This window comes from Drosophila simulans, chromosome X (genome assembly GCF_016746395.2).
Source record: "Drosophila simulans strain w501 chromosome X, Prin_Dsim_3.1, whole genome shotgun sequence".
NCBI lineage: Eukaryota > Metazoa > Arthropoda > Insecta > Diptera > Drosophilidae > Drosophila > Drosophila simulans.
The window spans coordinates 14,381,278-14,408,788 of NC_052525.2; the positions used below are offsets into that span (position 1 = coordinate 14,381,278).

Sequence of the window (27,511 nt, forward strand, 5' to 3'; positions counted from 1 at the left end):
AGGACTACTCGGAGAACTCGGAAAACTCGCTCCCCGCGTCCTTGTCCTCGTTGACCTTGTGCCCGAGATCTGGCTGTCGTATCAAAACAAGTTTATTAACATTCCACTGGCTATCAAAGCGGTGCTGTGCCACGCACCCACAGCCCCACCCCGCCAAGGCAGTTGGCAGGTGCCCAGGGTTGGGGGCTTTGGGTGGATAGACAATTACATATGTAAAATGTGGCCACAGTTTGGCAGTCATTGGGGCAAATGGGCACGCCGTCCTGTCGCCATAAAATTGGAACAGAAATCCGTGCCGTAGCTTCCAAGTAAAAACAGAGCCTGAAGATGGCAAAAGCGAAGTATTTTAGTTCTTCTTGAAAAGATAAAAGTATAGTGTTTAAGGTTTATTATTATTTAAAAAAAAAAATGTTTCTTCAAAACATAAAATCACATTGATAGCTGACAATTTTCTACGTAAATTGAACAAAAAACGTATGATTACGTATCCAAAGGTTAATGCAATAGTAAATGTACTCCAAGCAATCCCACCATTTTTCACAGTACACCTGCTCTGAGTGCATTTTGCGACCTTTTAGGGAGTACATTTGGACTATTTGATATATATTTTTGAGGTAGTACAAGGGTCCTAGCTGAATTCAAATCCAAGGAAGCTGGAAGAGGCCAAAGCACGTGCGCAATATGTAAATTTATTTATTTCTCTGTTGTAGCTCCTCTTTTATTTTTGCCATTTCTGCTGTATTTCTCCCAGTTTTTGGCTTTTTGGTTTCTGCTCTTCTTGGCCCTTGGCTTGATGTTGTTTTTATGTTAATGTGCCCGGCCGAATGTGAGTGTGTGTGTGTGAGTGTGGGTTAGTCCCTAAGCTGTTGGTTTTTCTTTATGTGTGTGTGTGTGTGTGTGGTTGTGTCCCGTCCCGCTCCTTCAAGATCTTCCCTCTCATGTGCTTGCTCATTGCTTTTAATACCCAACAACACGCCATGCATTAATTTATGAATTTCGTGTTGTTCTGGGCGGCCGAACTGGCAGTGGTGGGCGTGGCCATTCCGCCCACCCGGAAAGCTTTTATCCGGAGAGCCAACAAGCCGCAGAAATAATTAAAAAGAAAATAAAGGCAGCTTGCAAAAAGAGACAAAGACGCATGCCGATTCCTTGCTTCAGAAGATTAAATAAATTATTGCGTGCAGTTGCCACTCATTTACCGATTTCTACTCATGATAAAGACTATTCCAGTTTAAATATAAGGCTTATTTAATTGAAATAATGATAGGAGTACAAGGGTCAATAAAACTTCGTAAAACGGATATCCTGTTTTGTTTGTATTGTTCACAATTGCTGCAACCTTAATATGGTTATTATTTTAAGTTCAAATTACTAGAATTTAAATTAGGCTGATACTCGTATTAATATTGTTTACTTACTATTGCAATTGTGTAAAGCACAAGTTAATTTAGTATTTCACTTCATTTTGGAGTCTATTAATTTGCTTTTAATGTTGTTACTATATGCACAAAATTCTTTAAATTGGTTGGCAAAAATGTCTGCGTACAATTTTAATTTTATGTAATTACATTTCATGATATCTGCACGCCGCAAATGTCCTATATGTATTACATTTTTAAAATGATAGCCACGCCAAACTTTTATAAATTAAATTTTTTTGGAACCAACTTGTTGTATTAACTATTTCTTTAAATGTTAACTTTACACTTAAACTTTGTGTACAAGTTTATAGTAAATAATTTAGTGGATAAAGCTTTCTAAGTTTTATGCTTAGCAATTATTATTTTTGCGGCAGCCACTGTGTAACAGTTTTGAATGACTCTACTGGCTGTTTGAATAGCGAAAACCGCATAACTTCATTATTCGAATGAATCGCTACAGTTGAGTAATTCCACATGCCATAAATGTTTAAAATCAGTTGCTAATGATATCCATTACGTATTTATAACAGAAGTGCACACTATTTGTTTACGGGAGTCGAAAGTAACTGACCGGAAATGGAAAACTTTTGCAGGACAATGGCTTCTAAAGTTACGTTTAGCATTCCACTTGATTCGCTCTATGCAGTGGCTCCCAAACTGTAGACGCCAGTTTGTCGACCGCCCAAATGTCGCAGCATACTTTTCGGCGTACGCTGTTAAACCATTACAGTTATTGTCGATGTGTGTGTGTGTGTGTGAGTGCGGGATCCCCCGAAAAGTGTGAGAAAAGGATACCCATTTTTTTCTTGATTTTCTGCTCTTTTCCACACTGCTCTTGTTCTTTTCCCGTCTCTTTCCCTTTGTTTGCCCTGCTTTGGCCTATTGTTTGCTTATCATGTGCATGGACATGTATGTATATGTGTGTGTGCTCTGAGCGCTGTGTGCTTGTGTGTGTGAGCGTTTTCTTACTGTGTCAATATTTTTTGGCGTAAGCTTTGCTTTTAGCCATGACAAGTAAATATGCCATCGCAGAAGCAAAAGAAGCAGCAGCAGCAGCACAAGAAGCTGAATAAATTGGCCAGTCTCGAGTTTTTCTCAGCCTCCACCCCTCCCCCATTTCCCATTGCCCACTTTCCCAAGCGGACAACAGGAAAAAAAAAAGAAAAGCAGACAAAAGCCCCTGGCCTGAAGTTCTCAAGTTGTTGTTTTTGTTGTTGCTAGTATTAGTGTTAGTGTTGCTTTGGTTGCGCGTGGCGCAATCGAAAAAGTTTTTATGACACAATTTCCCTTTGTTGCCGTTTGCCTTTCGCCTCTCGTCTTGGCACACTTTCGATTTTCGATTTTGCCATCGGAAAAAAAGGGAAGCAGCGGGAAAGCGACAACTGAGTCATTTCTGGTACACCGGGGAAAAAGAGGGTTCAAAAATGGAATGGGAAACGAACCGAATATAAATACTATATATATATCTATTATTTGATATAATATTAATTAATTAATATATAATTCTGAAAAAAAAAACCGAAAACAGGAAGTAAATGGTATACCATAAGTTTGGCAAAGTGCATTGCAAAATCTGTAAAAAAAAACACAAGACTGTCAAACAATTTAACTTTCAGTGTAAGGTGGCAGCACGAAGAAGTTACTTCGGCAACTTCAAAGCGGCCAAATGGAGAAAAGACGCGGACTTCGAGGTCTGGGACTGCTGCAGCTATATTTAGAATCTACAGTGGGCGTGCTAACTGGCTTATATTTGTTGGTTGAGCAAGGGGGGCGGAGGTGCAGTGGGACCGAAGGATTGCTTACGGAGCAATTGGCACAAGGATACCCATTTGCCACTCCCCCATTCGGAAAAGCCAATGCGAAGCGAAGTTGCATGCAAGAAAAGCCATGCAAAGCGGGCCAAAAATTATGTGTTGCATACTTACGTGCGCCGCACTGACCTTGCGTGCGGCGGAAAAGTGGGGGAGGGCCGAAAAGTGCAAGAAAAACGGGTGGCGTGGGGTCGAAAAGGGGGGGTGGAGGAATCCAAGGAGGAGGCAACAAAAAAAAAGGAGGCAACGACTTGGCCAGGTGCAACACTATCTTTAACTGTGTCTATCGGTGGCTTTTATTGCACTGCTCGTTTCAGGCACCAAAGTCTAATTGGATAGGGAGACAGAGACAAAGAAATGGCGAAAGAGATAGCTGCAGCGTGGGGAAACGAGATGGGGAGATGCCCAGCGAGCGAGACGGAGCAAGGAGACCCACAGCTTTAGCCTAGGCCAAATTAATCGATAAAAAGATCAAATTGAATTTGCCACTGAGAGAAAAAAAAGCGAAGAGGGATAGAAAAAAAACACGAGATGGAAGAATGGCGGGTGGCAAGGGAGAATGGAAGAAAGGAAGTGCGGCAAGAAGAGGGAAATGGGGCCCAAAGGCGGCCAAGTGAGCCGTGAGCTAAGGCCAAAAGCTGATAAGCCGCCGCAACAATAAAATCAAATCACATCTGGCCCGCGCCACGTTAACGGGCTAAAACGGTCAGCAATCGGTTAACGGGTAAACGGGTAACGGGAAACGGGTAGAGGGTATCGGTTTTTGGGCTCGCAACTTAATCTGCAAAAAGGGCAAGCTTAACCGGATTAAGCAGATTTAATCGTTTAAATTATATATGCGCTCATAAGCAATTTAAAGAAAATGTTGCAACTTAAACGAATTTTAAAGCAATTACCACCAAGCATCTTAATTTGAAAGCGAACTTAAGAACCGTTTAAAGTCTTACAAAAATTAAAATGTAAATAAATATAAATGCTTCTGTGTGAATCTTAAAATACACAACACAATACATAAAAGGACTCTTAGCTTTCAGTTGGTAGAGCGTGAAGAAGAACTCCACCTGCCGCATCCACTTCATTTGTTTAATGAATACTCATCTCCATTTATTTTTCAAATGCCGAAATGCTTTTGGTGCCGGCGCCGCCTAATTAACTACAAAATATGAATAAAAATGACTCACTCAGAGGACCGAAGACAAATAGGACGCATTATCCGTGGCATCCGAGGCATTAGTCGGGGATAATGTTCTTCGAGTTCCTGGTAGTTGGGGAATGTGTTCGGATTCCAAGGAATCCGCTGCAGTCGAATTTTAGCGGATTTGCCCATTGCAATCTCCTTCAGCTGAAATATATATCTTGGGAATGGGAATGGGTATCCCAAAATAGACTTTCTTTTTCGCTTTTTTTTCCCTTTTTTTTCCTTTTTTTTTTCCTTTTTTTTGTTGTCTTGGGTTAATGAAATGGCTGCCCTACTTTGCCAGCCCGGCCAAGGCGGCCCAACTTGGCACGCAAAAGTCAGGCCCAGTTTTGCCAGTTCTACATGGCAAAAAATATGGCTCCTCTCTCCGATTTGGTTACATAATATTTTCAAAAATAAGCCAGACTATCTATCATTATATAAACGCAACGAATAAACGTTTCTTGAGTATTTAAAAGAGTATTTTTAGCTTATTTCTTAATTTTCATGTTTACACACTATTGAAGGTTTAGGAATCTCCAAAATAATGAAAATATATATTCATTCTTAGTTGGTTTCTGGATCCATCAAATTTGTAAGACATCTAAGGGGGATCTGTTTTTCCCCGTGCAGTTTCAGTCGTAGTCGCAGTTTCAGTTAGCAGTTTCAGTCAGTGGAGGCCCGAAGCAACTTGGGCTGACGACTTGGCAAAATCAAGGTTAAGTATATGTATTTATGCGCATAGCCAAGTAGCACTGACTTGTGCATACACATACGTACATCCCATGGAGCGGGAAAACAAAGGACGAGGCATTCGAGGGGCTTGGACTGCGACAGGAAATGTCAATCAATTAGCCCGGCCTTAGGCGCCAAATGCGTCGGCGGTTGGCCCTTTTGGGATCGAGGAACTGGAATTGGGCTATCCCTTTGTGGGTATGGTCCTCCATTTCAGTCCCTTCCTTGGGTCTTTGACCATAGCTGATTGCACCTGACTTCTTGGAACTCGTGACCTTTTTTTTTTGTTTTTGCGGTAGCCAAAAGGACTCGGACTGACATTCCAGCTAAACTGTTTGACTTTAATTTATTGGGCTGACTTCTGATTGCTGGGCTTGATTTACCTTCTGCAGTCACTCTTTACTCCGTTGCTAATTTTATGCTATAACTATTTATAGCTTAAATTGCATTTTATATAGGTTGCAACGAGATTGACAGCTCAATTACCTGAGGCTTTAGATTTTGATTAAAATCAAATCATTCCTATACACTTTGTTTCAAAATTATGTTTAAGTTTAGTTTAACAATTGATCGTTTGACAGTTAATCATTTTAAATTCATAATAGCAGCCATACTCTTCAACTTTAAGCGCACTTCACAAAAGTAGCTTAACCTAATTTATGATATAAAACACTTTATCTTTGGCTTCATTTCGTCAGCTGTTTTAATTAAATGTGTTAATAATTTATTTGATAAGCTGTAATTAGGTTAAAGATTTGTTTTCGCTATGCAATAAACGTGTTTAGATTAATTTCCCGTATTTGAAATGAAATTGATTTTTCGTTGAAAGGAAGCTATAAATTTTCAGCAGAAGTTTAGTTGCGAGATGTAATCAATTTTCCATGTTAAATATTTATTTTATTTACACAAAAATATTCGTACTGAATGTGGTACTACTGTCGTTTAAAATTATTTATATGGTAAAAATACAATACCAGGTCACTTCACCCATTTATGAACCTAAAGTTCAAGTTATTCCCCAATAGAAAGAATAGAAATCTCTTGAAAGGCAGCATGATGATAGGCAATAATTTATTTACTGGAATGGCGATCCTATGTAAATATTACTATATATATATATATAGGGTCTAAACTATATTTGAGATATTTGAGATACAAACAGTGCCATAACTCACAGATACATTTCACCAACCGTTCATTTTCATTTGCCAACTCACATTCAATCGAATCCAAGTAGCCTTTCTTATTCGGAATGGAGGAGGTCCATTGTCCTGCTGCCATCGCATCCTTGGTCTGTTCTACGTCTGCCATTTTTTGTCTGGTTGTGGGTGCTCCAACCCAACCCCACCTTCCCCTCCTCGCCGACACAGCCATGCGTTTTAGCCCCCCATTTTAGCCACCAAGTCGAGCCTATTGTCCCCATGAGCTTTGTTTTCCGTTTGCTGCTTGCCACCCCCCCCCCCCCCCCTTTTTTTTGGGTTGGGTTTGCTTTGTTTTGGTTTCCCCTGCATTTGTGTTTGTGTAATTGTTGCAACAATTGTGCTTTCCGAATGGGATATGTACATGTAGATGTATATGCCAAAAGGGGGAGGGGCGAAACAAAACGTATTATATAGTTTGTTGGTGGGGGGAAGCGGTTGCTTCTTTTTTTTTTTTTTTTGCGGGGTATAACAATGATTTGTCCACAGAGCGTAAAATTTGTTGTCAAAGCGAATATTGGAAAAATGTGAATGCCTTGGGAATGGCAATTGAAAATGGGAATGGTATTGAGTTTGGAATTGGGATTGGGATTGGGAATGCACATTGCATGTGCAGGAGCACAAATGCATCTAAACGAGATGTCAGGAGCAGAACTCCCCTACCGTTTGGCATCCATGGTGTAGAAGGTAATTAGCCAATGGCCAGGAATCCTGGATTCTGTTCGCCGAAATTCAGGTGCTCAGAAATTCTCTCTACCACTCCATTCACTCTGTGCGCTTTTGGCTTAGACGCCTGAGCCAAGTTGAACCCGAACCGAAACTGAAAGCGAATGGCAAAAAGTTTATAAATTTTTGAATAGTCCACAATGGCAAAGTATCCAAAAGGTGAGCGCCAGAACATTCGAGGGCGGGTTACACATCGCCGGGGCAGCTTCATTTTCTTGATGACACCATCTCATTAATAATGCCGGAGCTCTATTAATATTTGAAAGCCGAACGAACGCAGCACACCGGAAATTAAATCCAAATGAATGAGCCGGCGAAAGGGGCGTACTGAGGAGTATGTATGTGTACATACATATATATATATCTATATGCATAGGTGTGCGACTGGGCTGAAGGTATATAAACCAGCCTGATTCGTCCTTAAAGCTCAAGTGATATGAGTACAATCATGGGAATAGAAACAACACACACCTGACTTCTGTGATCGTGCAAAAATATCACACTTTTAAACACTTTTGAAGGGAATTTGAAAACCAAACGTGCTTTCTTTGGTATTTCACTTGATAAAAAAGTTTTTAAGATATATTTATTTACTTGAGGTAATTTGCTTGGAGAATGATATATATTTCTTTAAGAATTTAAGCTTAACTAGTTAGGTAATTGTGATCTTTTATATATCCTTTAAAAGCTTAAATGTCTTTTCCTACCGCACCCCAAGCAATCCACATCCTGTGTCCCGTGATTCGCAGCCATCTTAGCTGCTCCTTATCCTTTGGCTAAGCCCCTTGACCCTCTCATGTTAATTTTTATGACGTACTTGAAGTGAGCCATAAAATGAGTGGGTGGCTCGGGGGGCATTGGGATGGTGGGACAGGACGAAGCGGAGGGACGAACTCTTAGAGCTGCAACAAATTAAAATGTATAGTCTCCTCCGCACAGTCCTCCTGATTTTCCATACTTTTCCCTTCCGCTTTTCCCCCCCTCCCCCCCCTTCAGCGATTTTCCAACTGCTGCTGATGCTGCGCTTTGTGGGGCAAGGTGAGCGTCATCCTGTGGCACAGTTTGTCCTGCTCCTTTCTCGTGGTCACTCGGTTGCAGACTGGAAAAAAAAAACGAAACTATCCCCCATCATCTCCCGGATTTTTTAATTTCGCCAACAAGCTCTGCATTCTAGTCAAAAAACTGAATTTTCTTTTTTCCAAGTAGCCTTTGAATGCTGATAAGTGAATACATATATTTTATAGACCTTAAAAAGTGAAATAATTATTTTTAATGGATTACAGCAACAAAGAATTTATTGCTATTTTCCAATTAAAAAAGATTAGAATGTTTCAAAATAAAAATTTAGCTTTTTTAGATGCCATTTCTCCCAGTGTCACGACCACAGGGACTGCCACATATTCGTCCAAAATAGTTGTAGTTGGTCCTTGCCACATACACTCACACACACACACACACGCGCGCGCACACACTGTCAGCAAAACTCCTCTCGTTTTTCATGTGTTGCAAGGTGCAAAATGTGGGATGGGGAAAATTGTGGAAAACGGTGGAAAATAGGGGCCATGGCATGTGGCAAGTGTGTCAGCAGCGAAGGCAGAGGCGGTTGGAGATGGGGGGCGGCAGCGTCATATTAAGGGGCGTGGCGACATTCCATTTATTATAAATAGGCGAGTGCTGAGAGAGGCTTGACTTTCCGTTCCGATTCTGCCTCCTTTTTGGCTTGTGACGTCAGTGGGCAATGTGCGATTGGTCCTCAAATTGACAGCAGCCAGTACAGTGCGTTTCACGAGTGTTGGTCTGTCGTGGATCAGTCAATTGTGCTGTAAATAGTATTGATTAGATGGCTTTCTATGATGCATCTCAATGTTTTCACTCATGTGGCTATATTTTGAGTGTTTAAAGTAGAAACTTAGTAGAATTATATTATAATTCCATGATAAATTTCATTACTTGAAAACTTTAATTTTTTCTCTGTTAATTACTACTATTCTATACTGGCAATACGACTTTAAAGCTTTATAATAAGCTCGTTTAAACTCATAATTATGTTTAACCGCCCGGAAGTTGCCACTTTATGTGAGGGTCATTATTGATTGCCGTAGGACTTGCATTATTGTCTATTCTCTGGTGCATTATAACACGAGCATCATTCTCGCCGGTTCATTAGCTCTCCGGAAAGGAGATGCCTTAACTCTGGATCAGCTATGAATTTGCGTCCATTATCCCTGTGGCAAACATGGAGCAGCCAGTTGCAGTTAATTATATGCATTAAAGGAACTGGGCAGAGAGGCAGCAGCGAGACAGGATGAACCAGCCAATGAAGGGTGAACAAAATGAGGCGGTCGGGAGGACATTGTTGGCAAAGTTTATGCTAGTCAGCCAGTCACTACATCACCATCTCCGCAGCTCCTCATCCGCTGACGCTGACCCTCCTCCGGGTTTCACTCCAACTGGGCCACTGGGCCAGCTCCTCCTGCTCCTCCTGCTCCTCCTGCTCCTTGCCTGCTCCTGGGCCACGCATTAAAGCCAGAAAATTCATAAATGCCTGAGAGCGCTACTCGCTTACACTGAAGTGCTCCTTCCTCCTTCCTTTCGCCCTCTAATAAGCACTTACGGCACCAGCAACATTGGCAACATCCATAGTCCATGCTCCACTAACAGCACCAACAACAACAAGGATCTGGAGAGCAGGACAAAGAAGCTGTCGTTGGCGTTGCTTGAATTTTAATGAAATTAAAGATTACTGAGCTCAGCCAGCAGCCCTGCAGGAACAAAAACAGGAACAAAACAGCTCAGTACAGCAGTACGAGCAGCACAGGGGCGTAGTGTGAAAAGGGGGCATTTGTTGAGTCACTGAAATACGAATTCAAAGTCTATTTCCACTGTGCAACTGTTGCTAACTTTGGGGCACAAGACAAGCTTGAATATGAAATGCTTTTCGGATGAAAAACCCCGTAATAATTGCATTCTTGATTTTGGTTAGAATAATTTTACACAGTTTAGAGGCAATTTCCAAAAGGGAACTACAGTTAATTGCAAAAGGTTTATTATTGCTGAAGGATTTTTCTTTTTGGTGTTTTTAAGTTAATGCTTACTTTTACGACGCTGCACAACACTTGTTGAAAATAATTCTCAAAAAATTAAAGTTAAAATGATTGTTTTATTTTTCAATTTGTTTGGCTTTACTTAAAGCATATGACATCCTTTCATTTGCAACAGCTTCAGCTTAATTCCTTTTCAGAATTCTCCCGCCACAAGGATTCACTTGAACTGCTTCCTTCCTTAAGTCTAGCATATTCCGCCCACTCTAGAGTATATTTAACCTTTAAATGCAAACATCTTGTTGCAATGCCTGGTCTAATGATTACATCCTTGCGTTGCGACTACTTCTGTCTTGGCTTCGCCTGATTCCAGCTATTCATAATCCTCATGTTTCAGTTGCTGTCGTCGTACTCGTACGCACGCCCCACGTCCTGGCTGCCAATTTAACCCGGCTCGACTCAATCCGATCCTAATGAGTCTGTTCCTGGGCTTCACAACTGCCAGGACCTTCAGGAAAGGACCTCCCTGTGCAGCACCTGCACCTGCTCGGTGAACTTCCTGCAGTTTGTAATTAGTGCGTGTTGGACAAGTGAATCAACTTTGTTCGGCTGTCTTCTTTAATTAGTCAATTTGCCGCTGCACTTTCGGCATATTCCTTGCGATTTTATTGCTACCTTATTTCGCCTGGCCCTGATAATTGGCTAATCGAGTTGCGTAATTGACGCACAAGACAGCCAATTGATGGCAGGTTGACTGCTCATTAGGGTGTACTTAATGCGGATTTCGGCACAAATCGGTCTAATTTCGGCACAAAAGAGTTATGTGAGAGTTATGCCACTTATCGGGGAACACAGAAGTGGCATGGCCATTGTGTGTATGTGTAGGAATGAGATAAGCAGGCGAGAGTATAGAATTTGTGGGAAACAATGCATAGATTACGCATACGCCCGGTTGTCCGCTCGAATATCGTAATTAATTGTGAAACTTGTGCAAAATTTGCACATCTTCTGCCCAAGTGCGCAATCAATGCAATTGAATGTTACGCACGTTGCGTATGCTTAATGTAACCAAATTTAAATTGCATAAACTGCATTATTAATGCGTCTTGACAGCAAAACTGAATGTGAAAAGGCCTTGAATCGCATTGTTCAATTTAAACAATTTTACTAAAATGCCTTTCGTGCAACAATTAATTTCAGGAATTAAGTGCTGTCATTAATTTGTCATCGAACAAATTTTTGGCTCTAATTTCCAAAGCAAATAAATTCAAATTTGCTAAAAACCTATAATCTTTTTTGTGTCGCTATAATTGGGTCTTAACGCTATCTGCACCGTTTTGATTGGCTTTCAATTAGTTAAAATACTGCGATTTAATTTGTGGTTCGATTTATGCAATTTCCTGATAAATAAATTCAATTGATTTTGCCACTTTCTCAGTTTCGAATTGCAATGTCAAAGAGCTGGGGGGATTAAATGCGTTTAGACTCATTCAAATTTCAATGTTATTTGGCTTAAATCGTCCGTACACGTGTATACGTTTTGTCTATTTTATTTCATATTGGCCAATCGTTATCAATAAAATACAAGTTATGTGTAATTTGAATGGTAGACAGATTTTCTCTGTCTTGAATAAAGTACTCATATTCAAGGAACTTGGCTTAAACGGGCTATGATTTAATGTGCAGAATATAGATATTTTAATAGTATTAAATAAATAAATATAAAAAGTAAGCTGCAGTTTAATATTGAATACGAAAACAATTGAAATCAATGTCTTCTTTTATCTGCAAGCTTGTAGACATCTCTTGTAGATTAGATTCCCTTCTATGTTTAAATTAAACTAAGTCTTAAATTAAAAATAAAAATGTATCTAAACGTATTTCTTCTTCTTTTTATTCCCTACAGTGCCATATGCAACCGATAAGACTGTGTGAATGGTCAAGTGGTCATCAGCATTGAAGCGATTCTCTCTCGCCGCATGTGTGTGAGTGACTGAGTGCGTGAGTGTGTATGTGTGAGTGGGAGAAGAAGAGCGAGTGAGCGAGAGAGGGAGAGGGTGAAAGAGAGTGAGACAGCATCAGAATGACGGACGCCCGGGGAAGCGAATTCCCCGCTGCGGAATTCAAATGAGCCAGATCCAAAGCCACGCAAGGTCGGTTCTGGACGCACATCGACTTGTATTGATCTCCATCTGAGAATATCCTGCGAAATCAGGAGAAAGGATCTAGGAGGAATCAGAAATCAGGAACCAGGAGGAGCCACCTCCGCCGGCCATCTATCCATCAGCTGACAACTGTCAGCCGTCAGCACCTGTCAGTTGTCAGTGCAACGCAGCGTCCAGTGCAGGAGGCCAGCTGTCAGCGGAAGTGAAAGTGAAAGGGAAAGGAGAAACTGGGGAGCGGAAGGACACCGGGGCCAGCAAAACGGGACAGCAGGAGCAGCAGGAGCAGCTGGAGCAGGAGCAGGAGCAGGCGAGGATTGGGCAGCGCGACGCGTAGCGTGTAGGCGGCAAAATGCCTGGCGGACGACGTGGACTGGTTGCGCCGCAGAACACATTCCTCGAGAACATCATCCGGCGCTCCAACTCGCAGCGTGAGTACTCCAAACATATGCAACTTAAAATGGGGAAGATATAGTATATACTTTCTTGAAATATTCTGCATGTTATGTTCAATTATAAACTGTAGTAAAACATGGACAGCTCTATACATAGTTAAGTATTTCCTTTGAGCATTTAATAGCCAGCTATAATCCTAGCAATGATCCATATGTTTACTGAAACTGCATCTGTAATCAAGATATTTCAACCTGCATTCGACAGGGCCTTCGAGAGAAATTGCCACACATCGTGGCATCGATGCATACTCGATTCTCCCCTGTTGCAATTGGCATTTAACGCATGCCACACAATTATCGGTTGCCTGCGGGCAAAAGGGGAAACCTTTTCGACCTGCAAAAGTGCGAGAGTGTGAAATGAATTTTCCGTTAAGTTGTCAACGTGAACAGGATGCTTTAAGCGGGTGTGTGTGAGTGTGTATGTGTGTGAGTGTGTATGTGTGTGTGTGAAGAAAAAGAGAGCAAGTGAAATGAGCTATAAATAGAGCAATCGTGGTCGCACACTCGCACAACATCGAGAGCAATGGCACACACGCACGTGTGACCGAGAAATGTCCGATTCAGTGAAATTGAATTGTTTCACTGTGGCAAGTGAAAAGTGCGGAGGGAAAGTGCGAGGAGAGTGGGTGAAAGTGGGCGAGAGCCGGAAGGTGCTTTGGCAATTCGAGACCCGGCATTGAAATCCCTTTTTGGCCTGCGGTCAATGGCAACACTTTCAATTAGGGCGGGCCAATTGAGGTTTTGGGCCAAGGGCCACAGAGTATACCAACTCCAACTTTAATCGGATTTTCGGATGTCTCAGCTGCAGTCGCAGCTGCGTGAATTGTTTCTGGTATCCGCATCAGCATCAACTTCAGCAGCACGAATCCGTAAATGGCCCTTGGCCGAACAGTTGTCACAGCAACTTGAGTTTCCATTTGTCCATTTGCCATTTGCCATTTTCCATCCCTGCAACAAAGTAGCAGCAACAACAGTCATCAACGGCAACACATGCAGCCATAAACAACATGAGATAATTAACAAAAGTCCTCCACTCCACTCCCCTCCTCCTGTGGAGCTCATTAGGGAATGGATGCCGGCGAAACTGAAGGGTCCGAGGCGACCAGAGGACCAGTGGACCAGAGGATCGCAGGAGTGACATAAATGGACGCACAATTGATGCACTCACTCCAATGCCATATTGCCATATAACCATGTGACTGACGCACAGAGTCTGCATTTCGACTGGCAATGCAAATGACCGAAAAGTATTCCGGGCATTCGGATGCTTAATCATCGCCGGGGAGAGTCCGGAAAAATGACAGCACTGATGGCAATGGAATGAAAAGTTCGAGCGAGCGGCAGAAAGGACAAAATGGCTGGTCATTGGCAGTAATGATCGATTTTATTGGCAAAATCAAAATAGATACTGAAAATCATTAATACCCCCTCATATGAAAGTAGGGTCACGATTTTAAATAAAATATGCAATCTATTTTATACACAACATACATACATCCCACATCGACTTTATTTTGTGACTACCTGGCAATTCTCAACTGGGCCATAAAATAGCCATATTTATCGACCCAATTAGAAGAAATAAGCTCTAATATTATTGAGGCTTCTTTCAAATTCCATTTGACGAACGGCGACGGATGCTTGCCCCATCAGCTCCGGATTCCAATCTCGATAAAGGCGCCATCAATAGATTTAGGTAGCGGCCCCACGGAGAATAGACAGTTCGCTCCACTTCGTTCGCATAGTTTTCCCATTTTCCATACACGCATTTTCCCGACCCGGCAACTGTCGAAAGCGAATTACTGCGAAGACGCAAAGCCTTTTCCAAAAGGATTTCGTTTCGTTGGCAGCCCCCAAGTGGGGAGAAAAGTAAAACAGCTTTTAGGTCGCTGTAGGCAAGGATGAAAGTTCTGACCTGAAACGGACAGATACAGATGCGAATGCGAATGCAGATACAGATACGTAAACTGGAAATGCCATAAAGGCAATGCACACAGAGATCCGTAAGTGCGGCATATTAAGGTGGCAAATGCAAATGACTTGGTGAGAAATGGGTCGCCAGGTGAAGCAAATAGATTCTAATGTGATTTTCATGCCAAACACAAATAAAAAAAACCAGGCACAGATTGAAGTGGCAGTCGATGGTGAAATGGGCAAAGGTACCAGAAACTGAAGTTTAAGACCGAGTAAATGCATGGCTCTATTTGAATGTCTGTCTACAATACTTAACCTTCTTTCTCGGCCCTTGACTGTGTACCAATTAAGTGAACATTAACTTAAAATTGAATGTATTGCTAAACGCTGGGAGGTAGTTTACCCTTTCTGGGAAAAAAACCTAGCCTCATTATTTTCCGAACTAACATGTTTTTATTGCAGCTAAAGTTATACATGAATGCCATACAATAATTCTTTAAAAATCATTCTGAAATTAAGCTAACTAAAACAAATGTATAATTAAGTTTTGGAAGAAAACATTTTGATATCTGGCTAAAGCTAAAAGAATCCCTTATTCAAGTATTTCCCCCTGATATTTTGTCTAAATGACATCCATCAACCCAAGTAAATGGTTTGGAAAATTTAAGCAGGATAAATGGTTTGGGCTGCTTGGGTCCCACCCTTTCATGGTGTTTGTTTGGGCCAGCAAAATTTTCAGCCGCGTTGGCGATAAACTGACAAAAGACACTGCTACCCCCTTCCTCCCCCCAAAAAGAGCAAGTGGCTTAGACAGATTTTTTAATTAGTTTACTTTATGCCTAACGCTTGCGACAAACCCTTTTAGCGGTCTGTTCGATTTGTCCACAAGTTGCAAATAGGCAAAAATTCGTGTGTTTGTCCTTGTTTGGTAACAAACTCATTAAAATTGAACGCAAAGCCGGGCCCGCTGCACAAGGAAAAGCCAATACTCACACACACACACGCACACAGGAAAAACCAAAATCCACAAAAATCCCGACTAGTCCGATGGCAAGCATTTTTCAGTGGTTTATCTGCGGACTGGAGGTGTGCAAAAAAAGATACAAACAACTTTGCCCTTGTTTTTCTTTTCCTTCTTTTTTTTTTCTTTTTTTTTTTTTTTGCCCCTCTGTTTGCCTTTTTTGGGTTTGTCACTTTTGCGGTTTGCCTCGCACGTTTATCTCGAGTGCACATTGCTCTTCCTCCAACAACTGCCCCCCCTTCCCCCGATTAGAAATGGCCTTTGGCCCCCAGGAGGTCGCAGCTCGACACTTGGCGCGGCTGTTTGATCTTCGTCAGCAAGCCAAACAGCATTAGCAACAACAACAACAGCAGTAGCAAAAAGCGCCCAAAGTGGCCAGTAGACATTAGAAGTGGGCGGTTGGCCCACTTATCCACTTCTCCACTTACTACACATACACCTCCAGAAAAAAAAAATAGATCAAATCAATCCATATAGAACTGGATTTTAGTGATTTCTTGGAAAGCATATACATATGTTAATCATTTTATTTTTAAATGTTGATGCCCCAAAATAACCTTTTTTTGTTAGTAACAAAGATTAAAGCACTATAATTAACACTATTTAATTACGAAACAGATATTGAGCCTTATTTTTCCCAAGTGTATTCATTCTCGTGAGTGTTTTGCTGTTGACAATTGATTACGCATACGCCTCGTGGCCCACAAAAGAAAACACGTGCCTGGCGATATCCATCACTGCCTGGCTGGTTTTCCGTTTGCCCAGGTCAAAGCTGTTGGGCCTCCCGATGGATAAATGATAACCGAATAAACGATGAATCAGCGGACTGGGGGATTGCCAGTTTGAACTGGTATTGAAGCTAATGGCACATAAATTGCTTCGATTGAATAGAAAATTCAAGTGCTTGCAACAGGATTCGAGGATTAGAGAGTTTTCAATTGAATGGGTTTATTTAGCTGCTAGATACTGTGCGAAAGAGATGGAAAATTGGATAAACACGTTCGCTTATCTGTGTGCAGTTGCATGCCGCGGCGACATGCAACAAGCCGCATTGCGAAACGCAGCCCAATCGGTGAACAATTGCAATTATGCACAATCATTGTCTGGTGTCGCCCTGTCCCTCTCTCGGGCGCCATTCGCCCCACTTGGCGCCAGTTTCCATCCTCCGATGTCAGTGTGTTTGTTTATTATTGATTTTCATTTTTCATTTCGTTTTCGCTGTTTGTTTGTTTTGCTTGGCTTTTTTTTTTTGTTATTGTCGCTGGGTTCGTGTAAATTAAGGTTGTTTTTTTTTTTTGCCGCCATGGAGGCGGTGGCAAAAAGGGGCGGTCATTACAGTTATTGATTTTTTGTTCCTGGTCTGTGTCTCTCATTTGTTATCCATTTCTTTGCTTTGCTTTGCCTTCGTTTGCCTTGCTTTGCTTGCGTTTTCAGTTTGCGACACTTAAATTTTCGCGTTGTTTGTCGTTTGTTGTTGTTGCCACCACTTTCATTGCTGTTGTTGCGTCTTTGACCCGTTTTCCTTCATTTTTGGGCGGCCGGAAATGCGCGACTGCACCCCATTGCCCAGCTTTAAAGAGCACCCCCCTCCCTCCTTTTTTGACCCCTGCCACGCTACCAAGCAGAAGGTCAAAGCATGGCGAATGCCTTGCAAAAAATGTAAAAGGAAGGAAACGCTGAAGAGCTGAAAAAACCAGGCAATAGCAATAATAATCCGCACTGACCTGGCCAAAAAGGTTGATCCTGGGCCGAGGACTGTTGACATGGACTCGGACTTTTGCACGCAACAGTAAATCAAAGCAAACAAAAGAAAAAGAGAGAAATTTAAATAAACACTCTTTCTTTTGGCTGGAGGAGTTGATTCGAGTGCTAAGATTTCGTGTCATTTGGCCATTGTGGTGCGGTTTCTCAGGGGTTGGCGGAATCCGACTGGGTATAGAAATATTTGCGGCACATTAATCATACGCCACGTTGTCGCGGCCAAAAGCGGCAAGGTGTAATCATAACAATTGAGCCAGCAATCAACGCCCCAAAAAACAAGAGTGTTACGGAATGTTGGTAGGAATACGAAAAGTATATATTAACAGTTAGACGGGAAATATAATATATGATGGGCAATTAATCGTATGAAAGTATTTGCTAGTTTCTAGAGTTTTTTATTTTTCAATTAAGAGGAATTCCTTATTCTGTATCCAAGTCTTTCCTTCATCAGTTAACATTTCCATTGGCTTGAGGGCCTTGGGCCGCTTTGACCTTTGCCAGAAATTCCATGGAAATCAAAGGCCACCTTTGAAAAAAAAGGCCACTACCTGTGCCTGTGCCCGTGCCTGTGCCTTCAATGCCATGGCCAAAACCTGACCATCAGGGCCAACTGGCCCACGATCGCAGGTCTACTGGCCAGGTGGCGACAATTGATTGAGCACCGCCCCAGACGTTTTCAGCTTACTTGCCCATTATTCTTTACTCCCACGCTTTCTGATTGCGGCGTCCCCGACTTTTGCGTAATTTATGAGGGAGGACTGCGTTTATAATCCATTTCCCTTCCATGACGAAACCCCCACACTCAGTTGGGGGGCTCAGCAATGGCCACCCTTTTTGGGTGTTGTTATGCGTTCGGTATTCTGTCCATCACTATTCAGCGGGATATGCCACAAAGTTATTACCCATTATTATCGACATGTGACCAAAGCCAAATCGCTTTAATTAGACAACAACGAGCGTGGGTTCCAACTACTTTTCGGATTGGTTGGTGGTCTGGGTTTTGGGTCGCGACCATCGAGGAGGAGAGAGTGTGGGGCAGCACAGCAGTCAAACGACACTTAGCATTAAGTAAAAGGCCATTTAAGAATGACCACAATGGTCGCTGGCGGGAATGGGGGCCCATGGGTGGCCAAGTCCAAGTTTCGCCTCCGTCCAGTCAAATTGGATTAAGTTGTTGCCCCATCCCCATCGCCCATGTCAGTGTGAAGTGCCTGGCAGGTGTGCCTGGCCGGGGGGCACGAAACAGGGGCCTACCGAAAGTGGCAGAGCAGACCACATCAAAATTAAGACACAGCCTAATCCCTGACAGAAGCAGAACGTATTGCACACAGAGGAATGGTCAGAAGGGTTGGTGCAAGCATCTCCCCATGCCGGATTCTGCGGATTTATGTATCCCACTTTATTGTTTAAGTAAACATTTAAGCTAAACTTCTCAGAAGCCACTTTTTTTACTTGAGATTTTTTACTCAATATTGCCTTAAGGGTTAATTAGAATGAAGTTTAGAAGAAAATTCGATGTTCACTTAAGCTTCTTTCCTCTAGTAGCAGGAAAGCTGTATTTAAAGTAAGCCTTTATGTTTTATTACACATATGGATCATTTTATTCGAATTGCACACAGATTCCTGCTTTTTAAAGAATTATATATGAAATGTAAACCACCCTGGAAGAATTATATTGCTGTGAAGCCCAGCTGTTTTGCTTTACGAACAAAGCCCTTTGTAAAAATATTTATATTGGTATGAAACTACATATATATTGAAAGTATAAAAAGGAAATCATCAGCGCTGGTTTCAGAGTGGGTTGCGTTGCGTTTTAAGTCCTATGAATAGTTAAAATTCAATTTACAAAGTGTTTATGGGTGTTTTTTGACCGAGCAAATATAATGAATAGCTATTAGCTACTAACTTTGATCTAAGGATATTAATCTTCAGTTAAAACGATGCTTCAGTATTAAGTACTTAAGGTGGCTACCGAAAATTCACTAAAAATCGCGTGTCAAGTGGCGTTTTCTCTTCCTTTCCGCAAACATATCGCTTGCTCACTCTATCTTACCCGCTCAAGCCATCAAGTGTGTGTGTGTGTGTGAGTTTCGAGGGTGTGTGAGTGCGTGGCTAATTTGCTTGGCACAAAAAGTGTAGCATGCTTTTTGGGGCCACTCGCAACACGCAACGCAGCGCAAAAGTTGCGGCCAAAATGCAAAATGGAGGCAAGGCAGCGAGAGGGAGAAAGACAGAGAGAGCGAGTGAGAGAGAGAGGGTAGCAGTCACACACACACACACACACATCCTGCTAATACAGATGTGAGTTTGTGTGGAACTAAAACTCGCTCTTGCACTTCCAAACTGGGGAAAAGTTGGCTGCTTTTCCCGGCCACTTTGTTGCTGGTTTTGGACCGAGTTGAAAGTTTACGCAATCAACTTTTTCGCCATTCTCTTTTTTTTTTTATTTATCAGCCAAGGCATTCCCCTCCCCACGAACACACACACACACACACTTACAGAGATAGAAAGAGATGGCGATGGCGATGGCGACGACGTTGACGGGGCCAAAAACTTTAATGTGGCATCAGCAAATGCGAGGCGAAGCGGAGCGTGGCAAACCGATGGCGCCAACAGCTCTGCGGCTGTCTGTGTGTGGGTTTCGCAGTGTGCCAGTGTGCCAGTGTGCGTGTGCGTCTGAATGTGTGTGTTTGTGAGTGTTGGTCAACCCACTAACACTTGCACACACTCGCACACAAAAAGAAAGTGCCAAGAATTGGCAAGCAATCGGTAGTTAATTCAATATGGCCGTAAAACGTGTTTCTTGGATTGGTGACAAACTATTAATGTTAGTTGAATAAAAATAATTCACTTTGAGATTGAATATTATGAAATTTAGCTTATTTTTCTTATTAATAAATGTTGCGTAAATATGCTGAAGTTCTTACCTGCTAATTTAGATATCTTTTATACTCAATTTCGGAACTTGAAAAGATTGAACATTCTAAAGCTGCCCTTCATTTTTGTCGCTGTGTAGGCACGTACACATTTTGTTTGTTAGCGAAAGTCTCCGAAATGCTGGAGAGCATTTAAACTAGGAAATATTGGAAGGACTGCGGAATATCGCAAAACCACAGGGCCGCGGGCCAAATTAAATGAACAGTTTTGGGTGGGCATTGCGATTGCTGTGGTATGGGTTGGTCTGGCTGTTAGGGGTGTGCACGAACACTCTGGTGACCTTGAAGTCAAATGTCCACCAAGCAGTCACAGAACATGAAAAGTAATCAAGCAAAGTTGTGTGCTGGGCCAGGCGGATTGGAAAATGGAAATGAAAAAATGGAAAATGAAATTTGAGTCAAGCATATGGCAAGATCCAGTGAGGCATTCTTGTTCACAGCTAATTGAGAAAAGTCACAGTTTTTTATATTCGTTACTCATAGAGATTCGTCAAAAAGCATCTTATCAAGTATATATATTCTTGATAAAGATCACTAGTCGAGTTGATCTGTCCATGACCGTGAGATCGTCGAAATCTCGGAACTTATTGGTTGAAGAAAACTGACAACTACTAACTTTCTTCTTTTTAGTTTAAAGTTGAAACTAGATTAGTTGTTAAAACTCTATCAAAAACTTATTCAAGCTAAAACGATGAAAAGCAGAATGATTTTTTCGTTGGAACTCTTAGCCCTTCTTTTTACTTTAAGCCCATTTCTTATTACATTCTTTCTCATTTTCATTTTCATTTCCATTCCCTTTTTTTTTGTAGCTTTTTAACAAATTTAATTAATTTTTGACTCACCAGAAGCTGACTTATGCATTTTTTTTCCGCCGACTATCTGTAGTTTCCCTTAGTTACCCAACGGTTTGGTTTCGTGCTGGATCGCAGCTTCTCACTTAATTATGCAAATTTAATAACAAACGCCAAATGGCGCGCATAAAGACAGAGTCAGAGCTAGGAAGTGCGAAAGAGAGAACAAGAGGTTTATTATAAATGCCATTATGCGACACAGAGCAAAAAAAAAGGGAAAGAAAGGGAAAGAAAGGGGGATGGAGGGCCTGAAAACTTGGCTGCAATTCTTTTCAAGCATGCCCCAAGGAGTCGTAGCGGTAACAGGCTGGCCTAATCAACGTGGTTTTGTCGTGTTTTCCCCCCCAAACTTCACTTTCACCACCCCCGTTTTCTTTACTTTCACCACACACTCTCACTTAGCCCCCCGCTGGCCAACCCACTTTTGTGCATTCTCCAGCTGTCGCTAATGTAATTAAATCGCAATGCTGTCGGAGGCCGAGCCTTTTTTACTTTTCGGACAATAAAATTTATGCACTCGACTGCTGAAAAGGGACCAAAGTGAAAGCGAGAGGAGAAAGTGTTAGGTGGAGTTAAAGGATCTGCAAAATGGAGGCAGCTGGCAATCTGTGGCCTAATCGCAGCTCCAAAGGGGCTGCCAGCTACAAATCGTATAAAAGGTGGCCAAAAGAGTGGCTAGAAAGGGGTAAGAAGAGAAGGAGAAGAGGGAGGATAATTGCAAGGACCGTTGTGTCGCCTGAACCGTATAACGTTCAACATTCACACTAATGTCATAAAAACCAACCAAACAAATGATTCTGTTAGTGTGAGTTTAACTGTGAATCTATGTGCGGGTATGCGTGTGAGTTTTGCGGTAGGTAGGTGTGTGTGTGTGTGTGTGTGTGTGTGGCGAGGTCTGTGTCTGTGACAAGTTCCAAACAATAGAAACAGCAACAGTAACCGACAACCACAAGGAAGATGGCAAATGCAAAAACCACAAAAAAATAATGACAAAACTGGCCATAAAACTGCAGTGGTGGGGGGATGGAAACTAAGGGGTGCACATGAGGTAATATGGACGCAGGGGGGAAAGCAACAGTAACCGAGAAAAAAGTGGTCCGCACAGTGGGAAAATTAAGATAATCTGGTAAATAAAATAAAAGGAAATTATACAAACGTACTCCATTGAAATCATAAATGATTTTTGACACTTAAACCCTTCAACATAAAATGGTAACATAAAAATGTAAACAAATCACAATAAAGTGTTTTCCATTTACTTTTAATCATTTATTTAAAAATTTTCTAAGGATCTAAAGTTATTTGTTGCTTTGAGGCCAAACTAATTAATCTATTATTGAATGATTTGATATATATAATTAAATGACCCACAATCTTTCGCTTTTGACCCACTGTGCGATGCCCAAGCGGAAATGAAAGTTTTGCGGAATTGCAACCACATTTGCATGTGTGCCAGTGTATTTAGTTAATGGACTAGTTTTGTTATATCCCTTGGAGGTCCCCCATCCAAGGTCTGCTCTCCTTCTTTCGGCTAACAAATCCACTTAGGAGGACTATTTTTGGGACTGCGGTCGACCGCACAAATTCAAATCAATCAACGACAAGGCTCCCCGCTTTTCTACTTTTTTTCTTCGTTTTTGGGCCAACTTACAACTGTAAATGCTGCACGACTAATTGGCCAAGAGTGGGGGACTAAAGTGGGTGGTCGTTTCAGCCACCTCATCAATCATCGGGAAACGCGGACCGCCTGCCGGAAAAAAGGACTCCAATCCGAATCCCGATCCGAAATGCCTTTGTTTCTCTGCCGTCTTGTTGACATTTCAGGTTGAGTTGTCAGCTCCCAAACGCCGATCCCAATACAAAATTCTCAATACAAGATATAGCCTCCTTGCGAATTTTCCATACTTTGTTTGGGCCTTCTCTGCTTTTGTTTGGCTTTCAAATAAAAATCAAAAAATCATTAATTAAACCGTAAGTTACCCTCCTGGCCAGCCATATTTTTTGTTTGTTGAGAAACAACGATTGGCGGTTGATGTTGACATTTATAATACATCATCCTTGATCGAGCTCATAAATAATTGGGCAATCAGGGCAGGGAGATGTTGCTGTCAATCAGCAATGAAATATTCATTTCCTAACGATATTATTATTTGATTTGGCGTTTTGAGTGCTTTATTAGTTCGAGATTCGCTATCCGTGTTATTTTCTGAGTACTTTCCTTGGTATACTTACAGCCCCTTTAATTTATTTAAATCTTGAGCATCAATATATATAGCATATTTATGATTACCTTGAAAGCAACTTCTCTTTAGCCGAATTGAAAAAAAAAAAACAATATTCTGAGAAACAGATGTAAATCAAAGTTGAAAAGGGTTCAAATGTCGGTTTAAATATTCAGTGACATCTGTTGAGCCGACATCGCAGCATCCTAGAAGGACATAGTTTACACATTCATTGTGATCCCATTTCGTGGAAGGAAATTGTTCCGGGAAAACCTTGCTCCCAATCTGCTTTCAAACCGGCTCCCACGGCATCCAGTTGACATCTCTGCCGTATTCTCGCTTCAGTTGCGGTGCCAAATCGGGTTAAGGGATGCCATGATGCGGTGGGCGGTGGGTCAATGGAAGCCGCGAGGAGATGGCAGCAATGCAATCCGCGGCTTAAAAGCGACTGGAATCGCTGCCGGACAAAAATGGCCAAGACAAATTGCAAAACTTTGTGCGCCAGCTTCGAATGCCATTAAGTGTCGCAGTCGCGGAGCAGCAGCCGTGCAACCACACATGAGCGATTCTGAGCTACCGTAAGCCACCCTAAACCACCCTAAACCACCCCACGCCAACCCGACCACCCCAACCACCCCATGCAAGCTGTAAAAAATGTTGTGAAGCCAACTTGCTGGCAAAATCAGAAACGCACATAAAGACAACCGCGAGGTTTACTCCACTACAAGGATTAGGCCGATCCGCGAAGGAACTGGCCATTTGATGATTAGAGTGGACCTTTGTTGTTATATCAACAATTATACTAAGAGCTTAATGTATTCTTTTTATGCTCAGCCCTGCTTCTAATGATCTTGAAATGTACATATGTTGGCTGTCGTCCACTTAAAGCAATCGAAATGGTTTTTCTTTAGTGAAAAGTGTAAAAGAAATTTCGTTTTACGTCCCTTTTCGTAAATTTAAAAACATATTGAATATGCAAAATTCCCAAAAAATATATTTATTGTTTAAGAATTAATATAAAATTGAAATTGCAAACTGGAACACCTGGCGTGTTGTATTCGCTTTAAACATATTTATTAAAATCGACATATTGACGCAATGAATATGCAAACTAAAGCCTGCCCACAAAAAATAAACTGACCTGGATAACGTGGCGTATGTGTAATATTCCCATGCCACCCCCAAAAGTTATAATTTGTTGTTTTTAATCATAATAAATATATATATAAAATATAAACCCAACGAGTGCCTATCATATATGTTATGTTTTGCCAAAGCCTTAGAGTCTCTTCTGCCCCGACCAAAAAGTTATAATTTGTAGTTTTAAACATAATTTTCGGGTAATTAAGTTTGAGCTTGGCCATTTTAGTTTTTAGAGTAGGAGAGTGGTCTAACCCATTTTTCGGTTGTAAACGTTGAGGTTGCTCCTTTGCCACCATTTTTCCAGCAACAGTCAATTGCAGAGCGTAACGAGATAGCCGTTTGGACCACACATGCAGAGCCGCCCACCCACCTCCTTCAGTTTTTCCTTTTCCTTTTTTGTTGTTTTTTTTTCTTCTTTGCTTTAGTCACGGCAACTGTTGACACTATAAAGTAGCAAACGTTGTTGTTGTTCTTGTTGATGATGTCCTTGTTGCAGTCGTAAAAAGTGCTCCACATGTGTGTGTGTGTGTGAGTCAGTGGGCTTGCGTGCCACTGTGTATGTGTGTGTGTGTGTATCACATAAATATGCATTTCCCATTTTCCAACGGCAGCAGAGCCATCGAGCCATTGCATGCGAATATTTTTATACATATTCATTGGCTTGGCCATGTCCATGTCAATGTGGGTTAGTGTGCTTTTCTCCTGCCCCTCCGCTATCGCTTTTCCTCCCGTTTTCCCCTTGGATTTTCCCCGCATTTTCCAGTTCCTGTTTCGGCTGCTCCCGTCGTCTGGCACCTGCGACATGCAACTTGGGCCAGGAATGGCGTGCCTGCCACATTTGCATTTGCCAGCTGTGCGGGGACTCCACTAACCCATCTTCTCGATACTTCTACCTTCCACGTCCCCCCCACTTTCCACATAATGTCAATACAAAGTAACAGCAACTGATTTCCACACGCGTCCTTTTCCTTTGAAGAACCGAATATGTTGTCAGCTACTTAGTGCTTAAATATTTTCTCGTTGCAAAGGATTGGGTATTTGCAAATATAGCATATCAATATTGAAAAATCAATTGTAGTTAAATGTTCAATTAATAAAAAATTATTATTTATTTACATTATGGAAATACTTTTCCATTTGCAATTGCCTGGAATTTTACTTCCGTTTAAATTCCCAGCAGGGAGGCCACCTCTAACGCCACTAATAAAATCACCCAAAAGTAAAACGAATGTTTGTGCCAAAAAAAAAAAACCAAAAAAAAAGACAAGGGAAAACAAGCCAAATGGCAAACAGCAAATAAATAGTAAAACAACCAGTCAGACTTAATGGGATAGTAAGGGGCTGGTCTGCAGGTCGATGCCAGTTACACGTACGATGCCATGTCCGTGTCCGTATTGTTGTCCGTGTGTCCGTATATATGTCTGTCCGTATGTCTGCGTATCCATGTCCGTGTCTATGTCCCTGCCATGCGATGCCAGCGCGTGGTTTACACATGTTACCTGCTTACCCGAGGACTTGAATTCGAATTTGAACTCGTACCTGTAACAAATTCAGCCATAACAACCGCCATTAGGCGATTCACGGACTGGAAGTGATGGGCGCTATCCGTATATATAAACAGGTACTTGTATTAACACTGTTTCCAAACGTGTTCCAGAAAATTCAAAGAATATTTTAAAACAATTGACATACTTGGTCAGCATTCAAGCTAAGAAAATTCTTTGGCAAATTACTTTAATTTAAAATAAAGCAAGTAATACATGTACAAATCTATTACTTATGAGTTGAAATTGTACTATTTGGGTACAGTTTATTTGTGAGTACCTCTACCATTTCTGACAACTGACTACACCAATTTACCCAAAAGTGAGTGGGTGGCTGGCAGTCAATAAAACGATTTTGATTATGAATGACAACATTTGAAATGTTCCAATTACGCTCAAATATTTTGATAAACTTCCACGCCAAAAGCCCAATAGACTGACTTACTGACTGACTGACAATGACAAATTTGTCGTTGGCCATTTTCCGAGGAATTGGTGAAATGGAAAAGTTGTCCTTTGGAAATGTAAGTTCTTTTTTGTCAAAATATTCGTACAATCGTGAATAAATTGGTGAAGAGGTGAATCTACCCAGGATAACAGGTGGATATATGTTTAGTTATGTGTTGGTTTTGGGTGGAAAACTTAATATTAATGGTTTGATTGATATATGCATATATATTCGCTTAAATGTTTTATAGATTACGAATTAATTTGTGTAATTTGTTATGTTTTTTCTTTTTTTTTCAGCGGACAGCTCGTTTCTTTTGGCCAACGCACAAATCGTCGATTTCCCGATCGTCTACTGCAATGAGTCCTTCTGCAAGATCAGCGGCTATAATCGTGCCGAGGTCATGCAGAAGTCGTGCAGGTATGTGTACGTATTGCCGATTTATACTCACTTCAACTACTTTCGCTCTCTTCTCGCTGTTGTTGGTGTTAACTGCGTTTGAATAATCGGTGCTTTAATTGTTAATCCCCAAATGACTATTGATATATGTAACTATATATATTTATTGGTGTCCTTGATGTCGCGGCTTAGCTGGCCGATAGCGCTGGCCATATGTTGATTTATTACCATACACATATGTGGTTGTCAATTATTTTTATATTTATTGTATGTATACAATGTATGCACATTTATTCATTTTACTTAGTTTAACCATCAATATATAGTCTGGTTGTACTTCTTCAGATTTCATAGCACTTATCTTTGTGTTTAACATCATCACTTTAACTAACTTTCTTCGGTTTGACTTTTAATCACGTTAAAGTTGCATGCTCATTTCTTAGGCAAATATTAGCTTTTGAGCAGTGCTGCTCAAACTGTAAGCTGCACAGTGGCTGCAGGTGGAAAATGGTTAAATAGAGGAGAAGCAAAAGCGGGGGCGTGGC

The 27,511-nt window shown here is 41.4% G+C and overlaps 1 protein-coding gene across 14 annotated transcripts in view; it reads left to right on the top strand.

The window, feature by feature from the left end:
• Nucleotides 1–27,511, top strand: part of LOC6725975 (potassium voltage-gated channel protein eag) — a 63,162-nt gene that overhangs the window by 3,566 nt on the left and 32,085 nt on the right. For 10 of the 14 annotated variants that reach the window (XM_039297435.2, XM_016173924.3, XM_016173921.3 and 7 more), the window contains exons 3-4: nt 12,017–12,703; nt 26,867–26,993. In XM_039297435.2, coding sequence (XP_039153369.1) covers nt 12,625–12,703; nt 26,867–26,993 — 206 coding nt within the window. In that variant the 5' untranslated portion in view covers nt 12,017–12,624. The remainder of the gene's footprint in view (nt 1–12,016; nt 12,704–26,866; nt 26,994–27,511) is intronic. The other 4 variants (XM_016173920.3, XM_016173919.3, XM_039297436.2 and 1 more) reach the window with 1 other exon arrangement.